The sequence below is a fragment of the Patella vulgata genome, chromosome 8 (genome assembly GCF_932274485.2).
Source record: "Patella vulgata chromosome 8, xgPatVulg1.2, whole genome shotgun sequence".
Lineage (NCBI taxonomy): Eukaryota > Metazoa > Mollusca > Gastropoda > Patellidae > Patella > Patella vulgata.
The window spans coordinates 13,179,462-13,199,681 of NC_065886.2; the positions used below are offsets into that span (position 1 = coordinate 13,179,462).

Here is a 20,220-nt window from a genome sequence, read left to right on the forward strand (position 1 = left end):
TACCTACAGAAAACAAACAAAAAACAGCAAAAAATGTACTTTTGTTCTTTTCTGGAGGCGGTCTTCATTAGCCCAGTCTGGGCAGAATAGTAGGACGTTAAACCCCATTTCATTTCATTTCTTTTCTGTAGGGGGCTCACTGTGCAATTGTTAATTTGTGTCCAGTGGCTTTTTATGACACCTTTATCGGGGACCGTCATTGGCCATTGTATAACACTACACTGAACTTTCAAATTCCCCCAGCCCAGTGATATATTTTGCGCAGCCATGGCAACTCTTTGGTCGCTTTCCCAGGTATCAAATGAACACAATTTCACAAGAAATGAAAATAATTAAAACTTACTTGAACTTGTACGCTATCAGGTGGAATAACTCGGTAAAAGTTCTTATAGAGGGATTGGTCTGCTAATTTAGTCGATGTGGCGCCAAAACTCAACATCAGCAAACGATCATTCTCGGGTAGGAGACTGAACAAACGAGAAACAGGTTTGGCCTCGGAACTTTTTGTTGGACTCAGTAAAGCTGAAACGTATAGTATCAGAAATGATAAGTTATATCAGGTGGCATTCGATACGCGATATAATGGAGTCCTGTGTATAAACAACCAATTAATCCAATAACCTGCAGTCAGTACGTCTTTAGGAAATTCCGACCATATGACATCAACTGGGGATTTCCTCGGTTAAATCCATAGTCGTATAAAATGAATAACTGCTGCGAAAAAACATTCAAGGAGCACGCTAAACATTTTGACCGAAAGCAATGGAATGGAATGGAGTTTATTGCCGCACCAACACTACACTGAACTTACGCTGTCGATTTACATTTAGCTCCGCTAGAGAACGGACACAATGGTATTTGACCGACATAACTCCTTAATCGACGATTTAAGCCGAAAACACTGAGTATTTTAGTATGTTTCGAGTATATATTCTGCTTTTATTTAGTAAACTGAAAAGTTTAATTAGTCTTTTAGCTTATACTAATTGTTCAATATGGCGGTCATTTAGGGCAGAGTAGATAGTTCTCTACATGTATGTGCAGCACTCACCAACACACTACTTCGATTACAGTTACGTGTGCACTCCGAGTTAGGAGTACGTGTCCGGACATTTCGCGTTTCCCTCACAGATAAACTCCTGTTTTCGGTCCCATCAAAACGACTAGACAACTAGACAAGCATCACGTTTTACCGATACACTGCCCCTCCGCAGCCAGCACTAGGGTGTAACACTTATCTAGCCAGGCCATTCACGCTGTGTATATGATCAATTAACTCTGGGACACCGTGTTTATATATCAAATACATGAAACTACAACATCTATGATATTACATTAGGAGTTCTTATAATATCTACAATCTGAGTTTAACAGGCCTAGAACTCAGGCCTAACGGATGAAACACCACATTGTCTCTATTCCAGTCTCGAACCAAGGGATGATAGTACGTCCTTCAAATAACCATGCATGATGTCTGAATTTCCCTTAGATTCCTAAAGGTGGCAAGGGCCACACACTTCTTGATAGTTCTACAGGTTCTCGCCCGGCCTGTAAGCCGAGGCGGGTAACGGTATATCTCATTAGGAAGCCCACGTGATGTCTGAAGGGAAATTTAACCCTGCTCTTTCTCATATGTGCCCACACATGCAACCTTTTTTTGTTTTGTTTGTTTACGTTAATATGTATGGAAACAGTCACTATGCTAAAGCACGGAAATGTAGATTAGTACTAAGCATTGCTATTCACAAAGTACATATGGATTTCTAGCTCAAGCAGTGCGTGTCTGTACGTAACAGAGTGTTCTGAAGCAAGGAAATATACATACCAAACAGAAATGGTGACTGGGAGATGTTGGAATACGTCTGTGATAAGTCGATAGCCGATGAGGCCGCCATTTCCGGTACACCACAAGTTTTATAAGCATGTATACCTGTCAATATGATTATATTTTCTATGTTATTTGTTTTTGGTAGACAATCTATATAAACACTAGTTAAATCAAATCAACGGATAATACCATTTGTGTCTCGAGATGGCACTATATAATTCTTTCTGGGAGATGCCCATGTGAATCACAGAAATTCACAAAGCAAAATTGTCAATTTTGTCTACCCAAAAACGATTGATTATTGTTATTTATTACATTCCTGTCCTACACAACTACAATTAAGCATATAATATCTACCGGACATGGGTAAAAATCATCTCTCATCTTTTTTAAATCAAAGCTACGGCCGACATTTTAAAACGGAAGAGGTCTGACATCCACTCGGCAAACCTTGGCAGAATTCGGTACTGTACATCTAGCCTAGGCTTTTACATTATGTATATTAAAGTGCGTATACCTCTAAATTAATATTATTCCTAATATTAGATATTAACAATACGAAATCTAATACAATATCTGTCCATTTCATCAATATTGATGTTGTTATCTTACAGAGACCATTGTAGGGGAATGTTTTCAACATATTCATTGTTTCTTAAATAGAGGTATATCAGGAGCCAATATACACCTTTAATATGTGCTATTTTCCTCTATTTTAATAAAAAAAAAAGAGTAGTGTTAGCTGAAGATCCAGTCCTGACCTTTGTATAGTGTTACATTTAATACATTTCCATATTTGTGTATTTTCCGTAATTTGAAGACTGATCTTTTGCAATAACCAATACGTTAATGTACTTCCGACTGGGTTAAAATGTTTGAACAAATCAGCCCGGGTCTATAATATAATACACTTATCTTCTATAGTTGTTCACTGATATAAAATCATTACAAGGGAAGTAAACAAAACTTCCTTGTCATTTTTGTCTTGTCCCAAATACAAATATTTGTTCGTTTATTAGAATCAAGATGTTTTGTTCGGTTCCCAAAATTGACTCCATAAAGACAAAATCAATGAATAAACAAATGTAAGGATAGATCAATGAAATTAAAACTACAACCTTTTTTTTTTAAAAAAAACGCTTACCTATTTTGTCACCACCATTTAGAAATCCGTTATTATTCAGTTTATCTATGATCCATCTCACAGCTTCAAATTCCTGTATAGAATATGGATCAGCGGTACTGGAACAACCACTGGATCCAGGAAGATAAACACTAAAAAATCCACCAATATATACACTGGCATCATCAGGATATCGTATCTCATCCAAAGATTCAGTTTCCCGTAACAACTCGAGAATACTCAGTATCACTACAAATTTCCACATGCCTCAACAATTTCTTTCTATGAAACCGATTGAAATTGCTGAAAATAGATCATATTATTGCATAAACACCTTAGGGGTAAATTGCCTTTTAAGGCAATATATCCAATTATATAGCGGAATTCACGACATAATACCATCTCTTAATCTTGTAAATGAAATAATATGGGGTTTAACGTCCAGCTGTTCTGCTCCGACTGGCCTAATAAAGACGGGCATGCGCCATACAGTGTGCTATGAGGGCAATTTTGCCCGGCCTACTCTTATATCTAATTCCAACTGAATGCGAAGGGATCTTTGCCAGAACAGCGGCGATTTTTATATTGAATTCAAGCTGTCAATGTGTCCACAGGACCCCAGTTGTTAGTTCCATATGTTCTATATTATGTTGTTCCTTGCAATTCCCCACTGACACCGGGATCGAACACAGGATCTCCAGGTTAGCGAGCCAACGTCTTACTCACTGAGCCACCGTGGTTCCCTATTATGACTTATACATTGATGTATTAATTTTAGAGAAATATATTTTGTTGTTTTCACTAATGATCTAGAATCTTTATTTCAAATGAATTTTATTCATTAATAAATTCGAGAAAGTCCAATCGGTTCATTTTATATTTTGTTCGTTTCAGTAATAATCTCGAATTTTTATCTTTAATGTATTTAATGCAAACGGTTCACTTTGATTCCCAATCTGATGACGCGACCTTCCACTACAACCGGCCAGATCTCCATGTAGTAGAGGCCATCGAAAATATAAAACTTCGAAACGAAATATAAATCTGTATTTTAATGAGATTGTTTGTTTCCAAAAATGTTTAAAATGCATTTTTAAGCGTACATACCTTCCTACCCACGTGCCCCCAGTGTCTTTTAGATACTGGGTGATCGGGTTGCTAGCCAAAACCCCGCAATTTCATTAGTCCCACCCTGGAAGACAGTTAAGAACAATGGAGAAAAACTCTTTACGCCAAAGAAAATACGTCAAGGAAATAAATATGCACAGATGTCCTCTGGGAACTCAATCTGGTTAAAACACAGATCCGTTCGTTCGTTCGTTTCTGGGGTTTTACGTCCACTTCCACCTAAGGTGATATCGTTTCGTTTTTATAGTTCAAAATTTCGTTTTACTTGTCTTTACTACACTTGGATCTGGAAGAGTTGTTATTTAACTCGTGTTCTGAATGGTGTCAGGGATAAGACAATGAAACGGTGTGTCACGGCGAGCTTTAGGCGTGTTTTGCACGGAACCGTTGGTAATCCACTAGTAACATCAATGTTGATTGATTAATCAAATGTCTGACATCATAGGGTCATAAGTCGGTCTTTTGACCCCTGACGTGACCTATCGCTATAACTTGTCAGATCTTCATGTAGTGTAGGCCATCGAAAGTATAAAAAAAACGAAACGAAATATAGATCGGTATTTTAATCAGATTGCTGGAAACTCACTAGTAGATTAACCTGTATTTGGTTTCTAAAGCCAATTTATGTCCGTTGTAGAACTAACTACTGGATCGTCGGCTTTGACTTTCAACGTAGTGCTTTTCCTGCGTGACCAAAAAACAACAGACTACTACAGTTCAGTTTCCTCCGGATTTTATTCTTTAAGTTACGGGCATGTGTTAGACACGAATCTCCCTCGTTCTCACGCATAGCATCTGGCTTTGATATAGCTGTTAAGATCGTCTGGGTGAGTTCTGTCTAATCATATCCCCGCCCCCTTTTAAAACATGCCAATAGCCCTAATTTCTTTACGCGATAGACTAAACAGTTCTTAAATATGGAATGGATATGCTCCGTATCTTGCATACCGGCAGGAACTATTACCTAATTTAATCAAATAGATACATTCCATCACCGTTGGTGCAGTTTCATAAATACGAGAGGATATGGTGTGTTTATGATAGCCAAAAAGGTAAATGGTCAGTCTCTGTATTTTGTTAACCTACTGTTCATTTTTATACGACCACATTTTCATGTGGACGTATATTGTCGTCGCCCCTGTCCGTCCGTTCACAATTTGTTTGTGGACACTCTACAGGTCACAATTTTTTATGCAATTTTGACGAAACTTGAAATATAGGTATATCTCCCAAAGATTTCGGTTCCTTTCGATATTGACATGTATCTGACCATAATTTCATGGATTATGATCCCTGTGATTGTACGAAAAATCATGTTTTTAGCTTGTGGATACTCTAGTGGTCACAATTTTGATCCGACTAAAAAAAAAAACGTTTTAGTATATCACCGTTACACACTAATGGATTATGATCCCTGTGATTGTACGAAAAATCATGTTTTTAGCTTGTGGACACTCTAGTGGTCACAATTTTGATCAGACTTAAAAAAAAACGTTTTAGTATATCACCGTTACACACTAATGATGGTTGAGTTCGAATTTTGTGAACATCAGACCAAAACTGTCGGACAAAATGGCCGACCATTGTACGCAAATAGTGCAGTGAACATCTGTTATATCAAGGTTGTGGACCTCCTAGAGGTCACTATTTTGGCTCGATTTTGATGAAACTTGAAATGCATGTTTATAACCCAAAGATCTTGGTTCCTTTCGATATTCGCGCATATCGGATCGTAACTTCCTGAATTATGACCCTTGATTGTACGAAAATTCGCATTGTGAGCTTGTGGTCCCTATAGAGGTCACAAGTTTTACGCGATTTAAAAAAAACGTGTGAATATATCACAGTTATAGACTAATGATGGATAAAAATTGTACGCAAATAGTGTAAAAAAATATGGTATATCAAGGTTGTGGACCCTCTAGTGGTCACAGTTTTTATCCGATTTGGATGAAACTTTAAATATATGTTTTTACCATAAAGATCTTGGTTCTTTTTAAAATATCCGAACGTAACTTCCTGGATTATGGCCCCTGATTGGTCGGAAAATCTCATTTTTAGCCTTTGGATTCTCTAGAGGTTGCAATTTTTTTTCCGATTTTAAAAACCATTTAGATATATCACCATTCCACCATAATGAAGGTTAATTGAATTCGAATTTCGGGAAAATCGAAATGAAACTGCCCGACAAAATGGCCACTTTCTGTACGCAAATTGTGTATAAGTATGTAATACAAAGGTTACGGACCCTCTGGAGGTCACAATTTTCATCCAATTTTGATGAAACTTAAAACATATTTTTATATTCTAAAAATCTCAGTCCCTTTTGATATTTACGCATTTCAGACCATAACTTTCTGGATTATGGCCCCTGATTGTACAAAAAATTGTTTTTGTTTTCAGCTTGTTCTCTATCCATCTCTTGCAAAATGTGGGCCTATCCTGCCTGGCAACTGCTGGTAATATCATCTATTGCCGCACACTGATCACTAGGTCACTGCAATCAGTGGGAGGGATGACATTGGTGCGGGTTAATTAGGTCACAATATTAACCTTTTTCCTACTTCAAATTAAATTCTAGAACATTTTTTGAAGTATTATAAATATAAATAAAGCTGTTTGAAGGGTCTCCGTATAAAAAAAATAATTCCTATTTAGTTTAAATGGGTATATAAAATGAGAAAAAGACACCCTTCTGTCCCTACCAGTAATGTAATGTGACGTCACATGTAGAAGGCATGTGAACTTAAAAAAAGGTTAGTCATCTTATATAGAGTATGAAGAAGGCTTTCCCTATGCCTCCGTGAAACAGATTGATATTTCCCTAATCTTACGTGATTTTTGTTCATGTAAATGCTAAATTCGTATTTCTAACTTTTAATTTCTAATTTTGATCTTGGTCGTTGATCAATAAATTGCATACGGTTTTTTTTAAATTTATTTTTAAAAAGACCTTTCAAAATTTCCCAAAATTTCTCAAATTTTCGCTTTATAATTCTAAAGTTAAAAATAAGAATTGAGCATTTATATGACTAAAATTTGGAAGTTAGAATTTGGAATTATGGCAGGCTTTTCGATCCATATTTCATTACGTTGAAATAAGTGAATGTGGGGGTTATTTTTGTTTGTTTTTTACATGCCTGTAAATATGCTTACAAGATTTAAAGATTTCTGTTTAGGGATTGAAAAATTAAATAAAATCGGTTTAACGTCCTATTTTTCTGATAATGAGGGAAATTTTTTCCCTGCCATGGGGGTTCCCACTTCTTCTTCGTTGACTTCCACATTCCAAGGGTTCTGTTACCTGCACGTCGACGAGTACACGAGTGGGCCTCGGCTTTTTGTCCCATCCGACCCAGGAACTCCGGGTTACTGAACCTCCACAGCTTTAGGGACTGGGGGACCGGCCCTTTGTTTAATTACAAGAAATAGTATCAGTAGTGTGTGAAATGAAATGGGGTTTAACGTCCTACTGTTCTTCTCAGACTGGACTAATGAAGACGGGCATACGCCATACAGTATGCACGGGCAACGGCGCTACGGCCTACTCATATTGTATTCCAACTGCCAAAGGATCTTTTACATGCATTCCAGTTTGTGAGACCTCGGTTTTTCGCTCTATCCGAACGACTATAATTATGTTGTCTCTTGCCAGGCCCTCTGTAAAAGAAACCTTGGCAATTGGAATTCGAAGAAAAGTAAGCGGTAAAGCCGCAGTCCGGGAAAAATGTTCCTCCCAGCACAATGTATGACGTATGTCCGCCTTCATTAGCTTGGTTGGTGCAGAAAAGCAGGACGTGACCCCCATTTCATTTCATTTCATAATCACGTCGTCTAATACCTCGACCACATCGGCGTGTATACTGTTATATTGTAAAAATATATAAGGTATAGGTCCTAATTATATTTTGCGCTATGCATGATCAAAGATGCATTTTGTAAGATTTCGATAAATAGCTGACATGACAGTTCTCGCTATAATAGTTAACAAATAGATAATGAAAAGGGGATAAATTGAACATCTCAGTCAAATTACTTCATTTTGAGCGAATTTATGGCTTTTTGAAAATTAAGGTAGTCTCGATCGTCATTGCTAACGTTATTACGATAATAAGCAAAGTCACGATTATCAATTTTTTAATTAAATTATTAACCGGCAATTATTGAAAATCCCAACCAACCATCTAGAGAGTTGATAATTGGCTTGGGATGTGAATAAATGACTAATTAATGATACCATTTGAGGTCAAACAAAAGATCTGCAATAGACAGAATTAGCTCTTACATAATGCATCTTTAACGAGGTTGGACAGGGGACCCTACTTCTTGTTGACTCAATGACAGACTTTATGATGCAACGCGCACGCGCTAACCATTCGGCCATCTACCCCCCCCCCTCTTGGACCGATCCCGTTTCTTGGTTATGCCCAAGAGGGTAAATTCGATCTAATTCCTAGCCACATAAGTAAAATCGATAAAACTGTCCTCTTTTTCAAACAAATTTGAATAGCTATTTTAATTTACATCGAAATTCTTTTCTAATTTAAAAAATATGTTTATGTAAATATAAACTTAGGCCTACCTTTACGGCTTGAGTCAACAAAATGGTGTATTAAAAAGTACTGCTATGCTAGTTTATTCGACTACTTTCCGCAATGAGGAACTAAATTTGAAAACACACGCAAACATTACAAAACCAAAGGATAGGTTGCAACGAAACATAAGCCCACATTAGCTAAGTCGTCTGGGGATTCAACAAGGGTTGTCGCATATATCTTCTTTTGACAGAGATGTAAACATTTACAACACACTAAAATCTGCCCTATTCTAACATTTAGCATACAAAACATTTAATATCAATTGCCATAATAATCGAAAATCCTTGAAAATCGCTAGGCTTTTTCGTCTTCCTGACCTTAAACACTGTATAAATTTAAAGCCAATCGGATATTAACTTTAGCCTCTAGAGCGTCCACAAGATATTTCAAAGTGATCATGGGCCATAACTATGGCAGTAATTATCGGAAATCATTGAAAATCAATAGGCTTCCTCGTCTCATGACCTTAAACACTGTGTAAATCGTTGAAAATCAACAGGATTCTTCGAATATTAACGTTAGCCTCTAAAGAGTCCACAAGATTTTCAAAGTGATCAAGGGTCATAACTCTGGCAGCAATTACCGGAAATCATTGGAAATCAATAGGTTTCTTCTGCCAAGATCTTAAACAGTGTGTATAAATTTAAAGTCAATCATATATTAACTTTAGCGTGCACAAGGTATTTCAAAGTGATCATGGGGAGTAATTATCAGAAATCTTTGGCAATCAATAGGCTTCTTCGTCTCATGACCGTCAGCACTGTGTATAAATTTAAAGTGAATGTTTACATTAATATTGTCATTGCCAAGGAATCATTCCCGATACTCGTCTAATACGCATGTGGTTGATTATTTAATTGCTATCTCTTCGTTCGCCATTTTCAGGTCAACCACATCCATAAGTTAATTTTCATTGTATATTACACTTTTGCACAACACTTACAAATGGGGGGGGGGGGTATCCGAATGGTTAGCACGTGTGTGCTGTATCATAAGGCCTGTCATTGAGTCAACTGGCGTGGTTTCGAATCCCCGGTTGTACGTGACAAGGATTAGGGTAGCCTGTCCAACCTCGTGGGTTTTCTTCGGGTCCTCCGGTTTCCTCCCACTGCTAAAGACGACTACGCGCAAGCGAATTATTGAAATAAAATTAAACCATATGTTAGTCCAAAAATGACCTTGTTTGTGTCGAGTGGACTTTAAACCCCATTTCTCTCTCTCTCTCATACAAATGCATTGAAAATAACATGTCAACAGATATATTGACACTGATCTTCTGAAATCGATCCTGATAGAGATATGTCGCCTTTCTTTAGAAGTTTCAAGTGAAAAGAAAGGATAGTATACGTATACGTATTACATGATTAAAAGGCACATATGGCTCGATTATTCGGAATCTTAAATGAGTCTAAAAGTGAATATTAATGTAATATTTTTTCTTTGTTGATCACAAATGGCACCCGAAACCACATAGTATACGACTCGTGTAGGAGCTACTGATTTTAAAATGTTCATTGGGTCTTAAATATTGGAACAGGTCACTTCTTTGGCTAATCCCTCACACCAACCAGAACGTGGGTTATATAACAACTCTTCCAGCTCCTAGTGTAGTAAAGACAAATAAAGCGAAATTTTGAACTATAAAAAGCGAAACGAAATAGGATCTGTGTTTTAATCAGATTTCTATAACAATGACTAAATGCAATAACCCCGAAAGTACATTGTCAATCTTAACAGTGTCGAAAACTGGGGTGCTATTTACGAAAATATTAACAAATTTTTTTAAAAAATGCAACCTTTTCATTGGCCAATGAACCGTCAGTATTCATAAAATATTTCAGTTAAGTTGTCATGAATAGGGCCCAAGTGGATTACAAAGTCAATAAAGGAGGGACTGTAAGGAGATATCTTCCACAATGTCAAATCTAATCTAGATATTGCGTTACAGATTTCATTAAAACTGTTTACCATTTTCCAATAGTTATAAAACATCGATTTGATGTATATTTTGAGTGATTTTAGAGGATCAGGATTCATCTCTGTATGTGTTTACAAATGGAATCAGCAGCCAATGATACAATTTGTGGGAGGGCAGGGGTGACGACTCTAAAATGATGGCGTATATATAATAAAAACAATTATTTAAAGTTCAGTAAATTCAACTATTTAATTATTCATAACAAATAAATACACGTGCTTACAATCAAACTCAATTCATTCAGTGCTAAGCAACGAAACATGACATTGAAATCAATTCCATACAGATCGTGAGACTATTAGTGTAAAGTTACGCCTCATGACGTAGTTTATTTTGGAAATGAAAATAAATTCTGATGTGTTAAATATAGCCATCAAATATATCTACGGGCTATTCACTTCCCAAGTACTTTCAAAGGGTTGGGGTTAGCGTTAGCCCTGTTTACATTTCGTGACCTATGTCTAAAAATTGAGCTGGCCTTCTCATTTAGCACTAACCTCCTGAGTGTCAAGTTAGTCAAGGGGGATAAATCTAAATAACCAGGCTACCTGTAGTTAACAATCTGTTGTAACTAAAACTACATACATGTACCTGACCAATTTAAAATATATGTATTCCATTTCCAACTACTTTCAAAGCCAATTTATTTATAAGGGGCGAGTTTGTTTGTAGACGCCATTCATTAGAAGGTCGACTTTGTTTGTGGATGCCAATTTGTAAGGGGTTACTTTGTCATGGTTATGAAATTTTAGTATAATGAATAGGAAGTAATATTTCTAATACAAACATAATCCATGTGGCCGAGACCAATTTAAATAAGTTGATATTTAATTTATAATATTCTTTGGTAATAACGACTTTTCTTCTCTTACTCAGTTATCAATAACAATATCAAAATACAACAAACCAAGACCTTAAACTTAAAGCAGTCAATCATCATTTGAAAGATTTTCAATTCCTTACAAACTACAATATTACCATGGTTCAATGCCATTCAGTATTTACAAAAATATGATGAATGGAAAATTTCCCAACATTCTGCATCTGCCAATGCCATCTATGAGTATTGGGTACTCATATTAAATAGCCTCTTTTTAATCAAAAGGAATCCAAGCCCGGGAGATTATCCACGGTTCATTTATGGTTTTGTTTTCTTAATTAAATATTAAATGTTAAATAATCAATTTGTTAATATTTTACCTTGTTTAAAGATACATTATCATTGACGTGTTCTGGATGTTGTTAGGTACATGTATTAGCCAATGAAACGGTCTGTTACGGCAAGCATTAGGCGTGTTTTGCACGGAACTGTGGGTAATCCATTAGAAACATCAATGCCGATTGGTTAATCAAATATCTGATGTCATAGGGTAAAAAAAGCGCTCGTATGACCTCTGACGCGACCTACATGTCTCGCTACAACATGTCAGATCTTCATGTACATGTAGTGTAAGCCATCGAAAGTATAAAAAAACGAAACGAAATATAGATCTGTATTTTAATCAGATTGAGCAGCTTTGAACAGCAGTAACTAACGAGGAGAAAACCAAATGTTCAGTCAGAAATTAATTAATGTAAATTAACAAAGTTGATTTAGGAACAAATTCAAGCAGTTTTGCTTTTTAACAAAATATAAGAACTTCTTAAAATTTATTTCAAGTGTGTCTTTTGGTGTTGATACAAGTTGCTACGCATAACAAATCCTTTTGAACACACAGAGCATATGTGGGGTTTTTCGCCAGTATGTCTCATCTGATGATGTTTATAGTCCCTTTTGTCACTATAAGATTTTCCACAGCCTGGCACATCACATTTGTAGGGTTTGTTACCAGTGTGGTTCATCATGTGCATTGTCAATTTAGAACGCGAAGTGTAACCTCTTTCACATTCCATACATTGGAAAGGTTTTTGTTCTGCATGTACCAGAAGATGATTCCTAAGATATCCCTCAGCCCTGAACGATTTGTTGCATTTTAGACATTTAAAGGGAAGCTCACCCGTATGAATACGAACATGGATATCTAAATCACGTTTCCTTACAAATTTGCTTCCACATTCATCACATGAGAAAGGTTTATCTCCAGAATGTATCATGGCGTGATCGCGAAGATGGGTGCTATCGAGGAACCTACGATCACAGTGTGCGCACTTAAATCGCTTGGGTTTTACCCCAGTGTGATGACTCATGTGATTTGAAAGCTTGGTCGGATGTGTAAACATCTTGTTACAGATTTTACACTGGTTACATGAATTACCGGCGTGTGTTAGACCATGCTTGATCAAATTTCTGTTCGTATTAAATGTTTCATCACAATCATAACACTTATAGACTTCTTTTCCTGGATGAACAAATGCACAATGATCCTCTATTGCATAATGATATTTGAAAGCATCTGGACAGTGGAGACACTCAAACATTACAACTGGATACTCTGAATCCTCCTTTGAATCCTCTGCATCTGGACTACATGTAGCTTCATCAACCTGTATTTCTTCAATTGCTTCTTGGGGCAATTCCTCTGCCTTGGGTACAATGTTTGTTGCAACATCTACTTTGTTGTCAAGAGTTGCAGACTCACCTGAAACACTTATTAATGCTTCTTTTTCTTCTTTTGTTTGTTCCGATAGGACTTTGTTGGTGTGGATCTTAACTGATTCCTGACCAAATGTGACAATTACAACATCATCAACTTGACTCAGGTGAGCTTCAGAATCACTGGAAACTCCTGCAAGTGTCATTAGATTTGAAAAATCATCTTCACTGAAAACAATTTGTTGAGAACTCTGGACTTCCATTGCCGTGTTCTCTTCTTGGTGGATATAAGTGGTTGAAGCTGCTTGTACAAGGCCTTGGTTATCATTTTGGTTCCATGGGTCAATGTTTTGTGTTTGCCAATTACCGGCTGCAGACAACACATGTAGTGGTATATTTACATTTTCCCAATTGTTTTCAGTCTGTACTTCAACATTTGCTTTGCTGGGTACTTGCCACTGGGTGTCTGCAGTCTGGTCATTTGATTGAACCTCCATTTGTATTTGGACCGGCTCTTTACTTGCTATCTGCCAATCTTGTCCCGGGGCAAGCTCTGTGCTATTAAGGGCCTGACCTAGAAGTGAATATCCCTTTTTCATATTATTCTGTGAAGCATACTTCTCTTCTTCTGTTACCTCTTCAAAATGGTTGTAAGTTTCAGGAACTTCCAAAAATCGTTCAGAAGAGTTCCATGTGGTACCTGTAGAATCAACTGTTATAACAGACTTAGAATCCGGCTGTTCCATCACTGATTCAGTCACTACAAAATTGTTTGATTGACTGTCCAGTATGGAATCAGGGTTAATTATCTGTTGTTTACCATTAGGGTGATTAATGATAATGTAGTGGGAATCTTCAGAGGATACATGCAAAGGATGTTCAAGATTATTATCAACTTTCTCTTTAGGACAAGTGGCATTTACAACCCTGTTCTCAAGAACCTGTACTGGTACTTGATTTCCATCCTTCTGGAAGTAGTACAAGTTATTTTTTCTTTCTCCACTAGTGTTAGAGTTTGTTTTATCGGAAACAAGTGAAATAAATCTATGACATGGTTTCTCATTATGTTTTCTCAGCATAGATCTTCTTGCAAAGGTTCTATTACAATTCGAACATGCATGCCGCTTTGTGTCCAACTCGCTATGGGTTTTCAGGTGCTGATTGAGGTTACTGATGTAGAAGAACCGTCGACCACATTGCGGACACTGATGTTTCTTCTGTCCTTCATGCAGAATTAGATGCCTTTGCAAACCATCTCGCGTTGTCATTCCTTTCCCACATCCAGGAATTGTGCACATAAAAGGTCTTTCACCTGTATGACCCCTTTGATGAACCATTAACCGGTACTTAGAGATGAAGGCCTTCTCGCATTGGTCACATTTATGATGCTTCTCCTTGTGAAGTAGGCGGTGATGCCTTAAAGATTGTCGAGATAGAACCGCACCACAAATGTCACATTCTGTTTGAGATGGAAGCATCGTGTTATCTGAATTCTTACATTTGATGATGGGTCCATCATCAGAATGTTTTGCCAAAATATGATCTCTAAGTTGGGACTTGTACCCATACCTTACATCACAGTGAGGACATTTATAAGGTCTTTCACGACTATGAGTTCTAAAATGTTCATCTAAATGACTTTTACACTTGCAAATTTTTTGACAAACAGAACACTGGTACCGATTTTTACCATTGTGTTTGAACATGTGTTCTACAAGATGGTCTTTAGAAATACAGACTTTTTGACAAATATGACATTCAAGATCAGTTTCTCCTTTGTGATTTTTCATGTGCTTGGTTAAATCCCCCTTATCAACAAAACTTTTTCCACATTCTAAACAGGAAAAAGATCTTTCTCCGGTATGTACACGCTTGACATGGCGTACCAAGCAGTAAGGGTTTGCAAATCGCTTATCACATTCCTCACAAGGGTAATCTTTATCAGATGAATTTTCAGCTTGATCATCCTCTAGATTCTTTTCTTTTGATATTCTCTCAGATTTCCGCACAGTGTAGGTTTTGCAGCTTTTGAGGCCCGACTGATGTTTCTTCAGCTCTTTTTTATAATAGAAGGATTTATGACACTTTGTACATTCATACAGATTTTCCCTGGTGTGGAATTTCAAATGATTGTCTAAAGCAAGTAAACAGTCAAATTTTACATCACATTGGGGACACTGAAACTCTGTTGCTTCATCATCTATTGTTTCTGATTCGTCTTGCTCAGGTGATGCCATTTTTTCCCCTCAATCCTGGAAAGAAAATTTTAAAAAAATAAATGGAAAAACAACATCAGCCAATTTTTTACAGGGTGAATACAAGCAGGTGCTTTATCTATATTCAAGACATCTTACTGACTATTACTTGGGTCAGGGATAGACTGGGACTGGGTGTGTGAAATGTTTTGAAATCCTTATAAATTTGTGTTTTATAGACTGTAAATGGTGCTGCCAAGGTATCCTTATGTTTCTAGCACACAAACTTATCAATTCATCAAAAACAATGTAAATTCAAGACTAAAGAGCCCCCAAAACAATGTGTGAATAGGACTGGGGTTTGCAAGACATCTTCAGTTTTCTTCTTTCTTGGGGACACAAATATTTATTTGCCGTTAGGTTTGATAATACTGTAAATCATCAGTTGTATTCGACTGTGGACTTTATTAACAAAATACTGAGGCTCACCCGAGTTGGAATTCGAAGAAGACCAGACGGACACATATAACCACATAAATGAAATGAAATGGGGTTTTAAAGTCCTACTGTTTTGCTCTGACCTGCTCTGACTGGGCTAATGAAGACAGGCATACGCCATACAGTGTGCTACGAGGGAAATTTTTTGCCAAGATAGCGGCTTTACGGCCTACTTGAATTCCAACTGCCAAGGGATCTTTTACGTGCACACCAATGTGTACACCCCCCCCCCCCCCCCCGCACCACTGACAAGGGGAAATCACCCTGGAAAATAACGATGAACTTTCTCAGCTAACATCGGGATCGAACCTGTGACCTCCAGAGGCTAACGAGTCAGCGTCTTACTCACTTAGCCACCGTAACTCCCCTCCATATGAAAATGACAATAAAAACAAATGGAGATTTAAGGTCAATGTCCTACTTTTCTGTACCGACTGGGATAATTAAGACGGACCATATATATGTTAATCTTAAAATTACCAACAGTAGTGTTGACGAGAATTCAAAGTTTAAATGAAATGAAATGGGGTTTAACGTCCAACTGTTCTACTCTGTCTTGGCTGATTAAGACAGGCATACGCCATACAGTGTGCCAAGAGGGAAATTTTGCCAGTGCTACGGCCTCTTTAAATCTAATTCGAACTGCCAGGGGATCTTTCACATGCACGCCAATGTGTACACCGGACCTCTTTTTTTGTTCCATCCAAACGATTAGACCGCTGTCCATGTCAGATCATCCGTCCTGCACCACTGAAAAGGTTCAAAGTTTAAACCCCATTCCATTTTCATTCAAGATGTTTTATATATATATTTAGTTATTTACATTCAAGATGTTTTATATATAGTTATTTTCATTCAAGATGTTGTATATTTAGTTATTTACATTCAAGAAGTTTTATATTTAGTTATTTTCATTCAAGATGTTTTATATTTAGTTATTTTCATTCAAGAAGTTTTATATTTAGTTATTTTCATTCAAGATGTTATATACATGTACAGTCGTTGCTGTTTGTATTTCAGAGGAGAGCCAAAAAAAGCTCCCCTCAATCAACAAAATGAAAAAATCGCTCCCATCAAAAAACTCTCCCAGTTTTGATGAGGAAATAGAAATCAAGTAGAGTGTTCTGATGTTTAGTAGAGTGATTAGTTATGCGCATGGGAAATGGTTCTAAGATTAATAACTGCATGTAATGGGGTCATTCCTGGTTTCATAAATGATAATAAACCCCAAATGACTATGTAAAGGAGAGTGATTTTAAGTTTTAAGGGAAGGGGAAAAAAACTCCCCTCAGTCAACATTCAGGTCAAGAGCAGGTGCTCGAGAGCGATCACTCGCCTTAAAAAACAATGACTGCATGTATGTAGGTACATATACATGTAGCCTATATTTCATGTTCACCTCACAGAGTGGCTCAATGACTATGGTGCTGGCATACTAACCAGGAGGTGCCTTATTTCAACCCAGTATTGGGCGAGAAAGTTCCAGCTTGAATTTCTCTTGTAAGTGGTGCAGGACCTCCAGAGGGAAAAAGCATTTAGTCTTTCAGATGGGACTTTTATGTAATTTATTTGTAGGCTTGTATTACATGTACATTGTACATCATCCGATTGAATACAAACCATTGGTATTTTGATTTTGATTTCTCAATTAAATAAGCAATCAGAGTATTAGCGTGGATTAAAGATGCATTATGTAAGATTCAGATAGAGCTGGCAGTTCTCGCCTCTTTACTTAAAAGGGCTGTTTGGAGAATAGCAGAGTCTCGATTGTCATTGCTATCGTTGTTTTGATACATGTAGTAAACAAAGTCTTGATTATCCATTTTTTAATTAAGTCATTAACCATTGATCGTGTTTAAATCCATTGAAAATCAAAAGCACCCGATGCCATAGAGAGTTGATTATGGTCTTGGCAAGTAAATAAATGTTTAATTAAGTGTAATAATTTATATATATAACATTAAAAGCCCAAAGAAAGACCTGCATTAGACAGATTTAGCTCTTGCATAATGCATCTTTATTAAAGTGGCATTACGGAAGATTAGATAAAGAGCTGACAATCAAAAAAATAGAGCATGTAACAGGAATATGCTAAAAATTTCAGTCAAATTAGTTCACTTAATAACATTATGTCAATAAATGTCTAATTAATATTTTATATAACATTTTACTCGACGCAAACTAGGTCATTTCGGGGACATACATATGGTTCAATTTTATTTCAATAATTTACTTGTGCATAGGGGTCTTTAGGCTTTAGCAGTGGGAGGAAACCAGAAGTCATGGAGAAAAACCCATGACAGACGACCCTTCTCCTTGTCACGTATAACCACTGAATCAGGGAATCGAAAACACGCTTGACTCAATGACAGACCTTACAACACGTACACGCTAACCATTCGGCCATCCAACATCCCATTTAATGACAGTTCTAAGTGATCATGGTAATATATTTATATTGCTTTTAAGCGCTAGGCCTATCTCCAGCGAAACAAATAGGCCTACGCTGCCAAACCAGATATGCCCTTTTACTGTAGGCCTATTTTTAAGTCAAATTTAGTCATGAATATCTTTCAGTTATAATCGGATGAATGTGCACTGATTTTACATGAGTATATGTGTACCTTTGCATTGGTCAATTATTATGTAAAGACTGTTTGTTCTTTTTCTCAGCATTTGTGACTAAACCTAAAAGTAAAACTGTGTGCCTAGTTAATCGCGCCTAATGAAAGCACCCCGAGAACATTTTAACTGCCCAACAAGTTTAAATCTGAACAATATGATTTTTCTACATATAAAATCATATCTATACAAACCTTTAATCGTTACTAATAGGGTGACACGTATTTCATTCCAATAAAAACTTTTATAGCAATCAGAAAAGTATCAATTGAAAGAAATTGAAACTAAAATTTGTGCATTCGGAACAGCTTTGCTTTTGGCGTTATGGCGAGAAGGTGTGTTCGATTATATTTCCGGTTTTTTTTTCCAATCCGGTTCAACCCGTGGTTATTGATGTCAGTTTCATGTTTAAAATAACACACATCTCGCATTCTGTTAAGTAAAGGTATCCGTGTTTTTTTGTTAACTCTGTCATTCTGTTATTGCGAATCTACATTGGACTACTGCAAACTGAATATATTTTCTTTTTTAAAACATTAGTTAAAACTACACAAAGACGATGAATCGAACTCAACCTCTGCATAAGGGCGGTAACTCTGCTAATCCATCTGGACGGATTCAGACTAACAATTCTCTCTACATTGGCAAAAAAGTAAATCCATGCCTTTCCATGCCCTTAGTCTAAAAGTAATAACACTTTGTTGAACATTCCGGTAATCCTAGTCTTTCTGACCTCAACGAGCCGAACACTTCATATTCATCTTTTACAAATATTGAAGGGTGTTTACAGGGGCGGATTGGGCCATCGAGCGATCGGACAAAAAATGAAAAAAAAAAAAAATTTTTTGTCCAATTCGTCTAAAAAAAACCTTTTCTGCTGAACATTATATATAGGGGGGGGGGGGGGTATTGGACCGGCCATGGAGCGATTGGGCCATCGGGCGATCGGACAAAAAATGAAAAAAAATTTTTTGTTGTTGTCCAATTCGTCTAAAAAAAAACTTTTCTGCTGAACATTATATGGGGGAGGGGGGGAGGTATTGGACCGGCCATGGAGCGATGCGATGATGATCATGTTGTATGTGGGGCCGCCACGCCATCATAGAGTCTTGAATGGGCTGGTATAATAGACTTTCTGGGTCGGGTGTGCTGGGTGTGGGCCGAAATTCGGAATCCTGCAATGGGGATTCCGAATTTCATCCGAAAATTTCATCGGATTCACCCGACACTGTCGCCCGCAAATTTACTAATTATTAAGTTGTGGGGATACACCAGAAACGTCTGCCGATGGTTCGTAACCAAAAAAAAAAAAAAAAAAAAAAAAAAAAATCAATTTTAAGGCCTCAGCAAAATTTGATGATAGCTGGTCTGCTGGCTGAATATGAGTGCGTGACGATTTCCGGAGGATGGTGTTTAAAAAAACATTCCTTGACATTTTTATTATTTTCAGAGATGAAATTACAGAATTGGGATGTCGGGAATGGTCTCAAATTGCGGGAAATGGCCTCCCATTTCCAAAAATTCAAAAATGAATTTTGTCCCGTACGCCTATGTATGTCCACTCCCACTCCGTGAAGGCAACCTGTTATTCAATATTCCTAACTGGTTAATCAAATGGTCAAAATTTTCTTAACTAGTCCCATTTTTTAACCAGTTAAATTCTCTTGACTCTTGACGATACAATGATAATCGTACGTTAATTAATAATATGACGATA

At 37.0% G+C, this 20,220-nt stretch overlaps 1 protein-coding gene across 1 annotated transcript; it reads right to left on the reverse strand.

Moving 5' to 3' along the window:
- Window positions 1-10,825: 10,825 nt before the first annotated feature.
- Window positions 10,826-18,843, reverse strand: LOC126830169 (zinc finger protein 160). Its single transcript, XM_050560470.2, has 2 exons — window positions 18,698-18,843; window positions 10,826-15,440 (listed from the first exon to the last, which is right to left on the reverse strand). The coding sequence occupies exon 2, from the start codon at window positions 15,423-15,425 to the stop codon at window positions 12,306-12,308; it is 3,120 nt and encodes a 1,039-aa protein (XP_050416427.2). The 5' UTR covers window positions 15,426-15,440; window positions 18,698-18,843; the 3' UTR covers window positions 10,826-12,305.
- Between the last annotated feature and the right edge of the window lie 1,377 nt (window positions 18,844-20,220).

Coding starts and splice junctions, on each gene's coding strand:
- LOC126830169 (XM_050560470.2), bottom strand. CDS start 15,425: ATGGCATCACCTGAGCAAGACGAATCAGAAACAATAGATGATGAAGCA.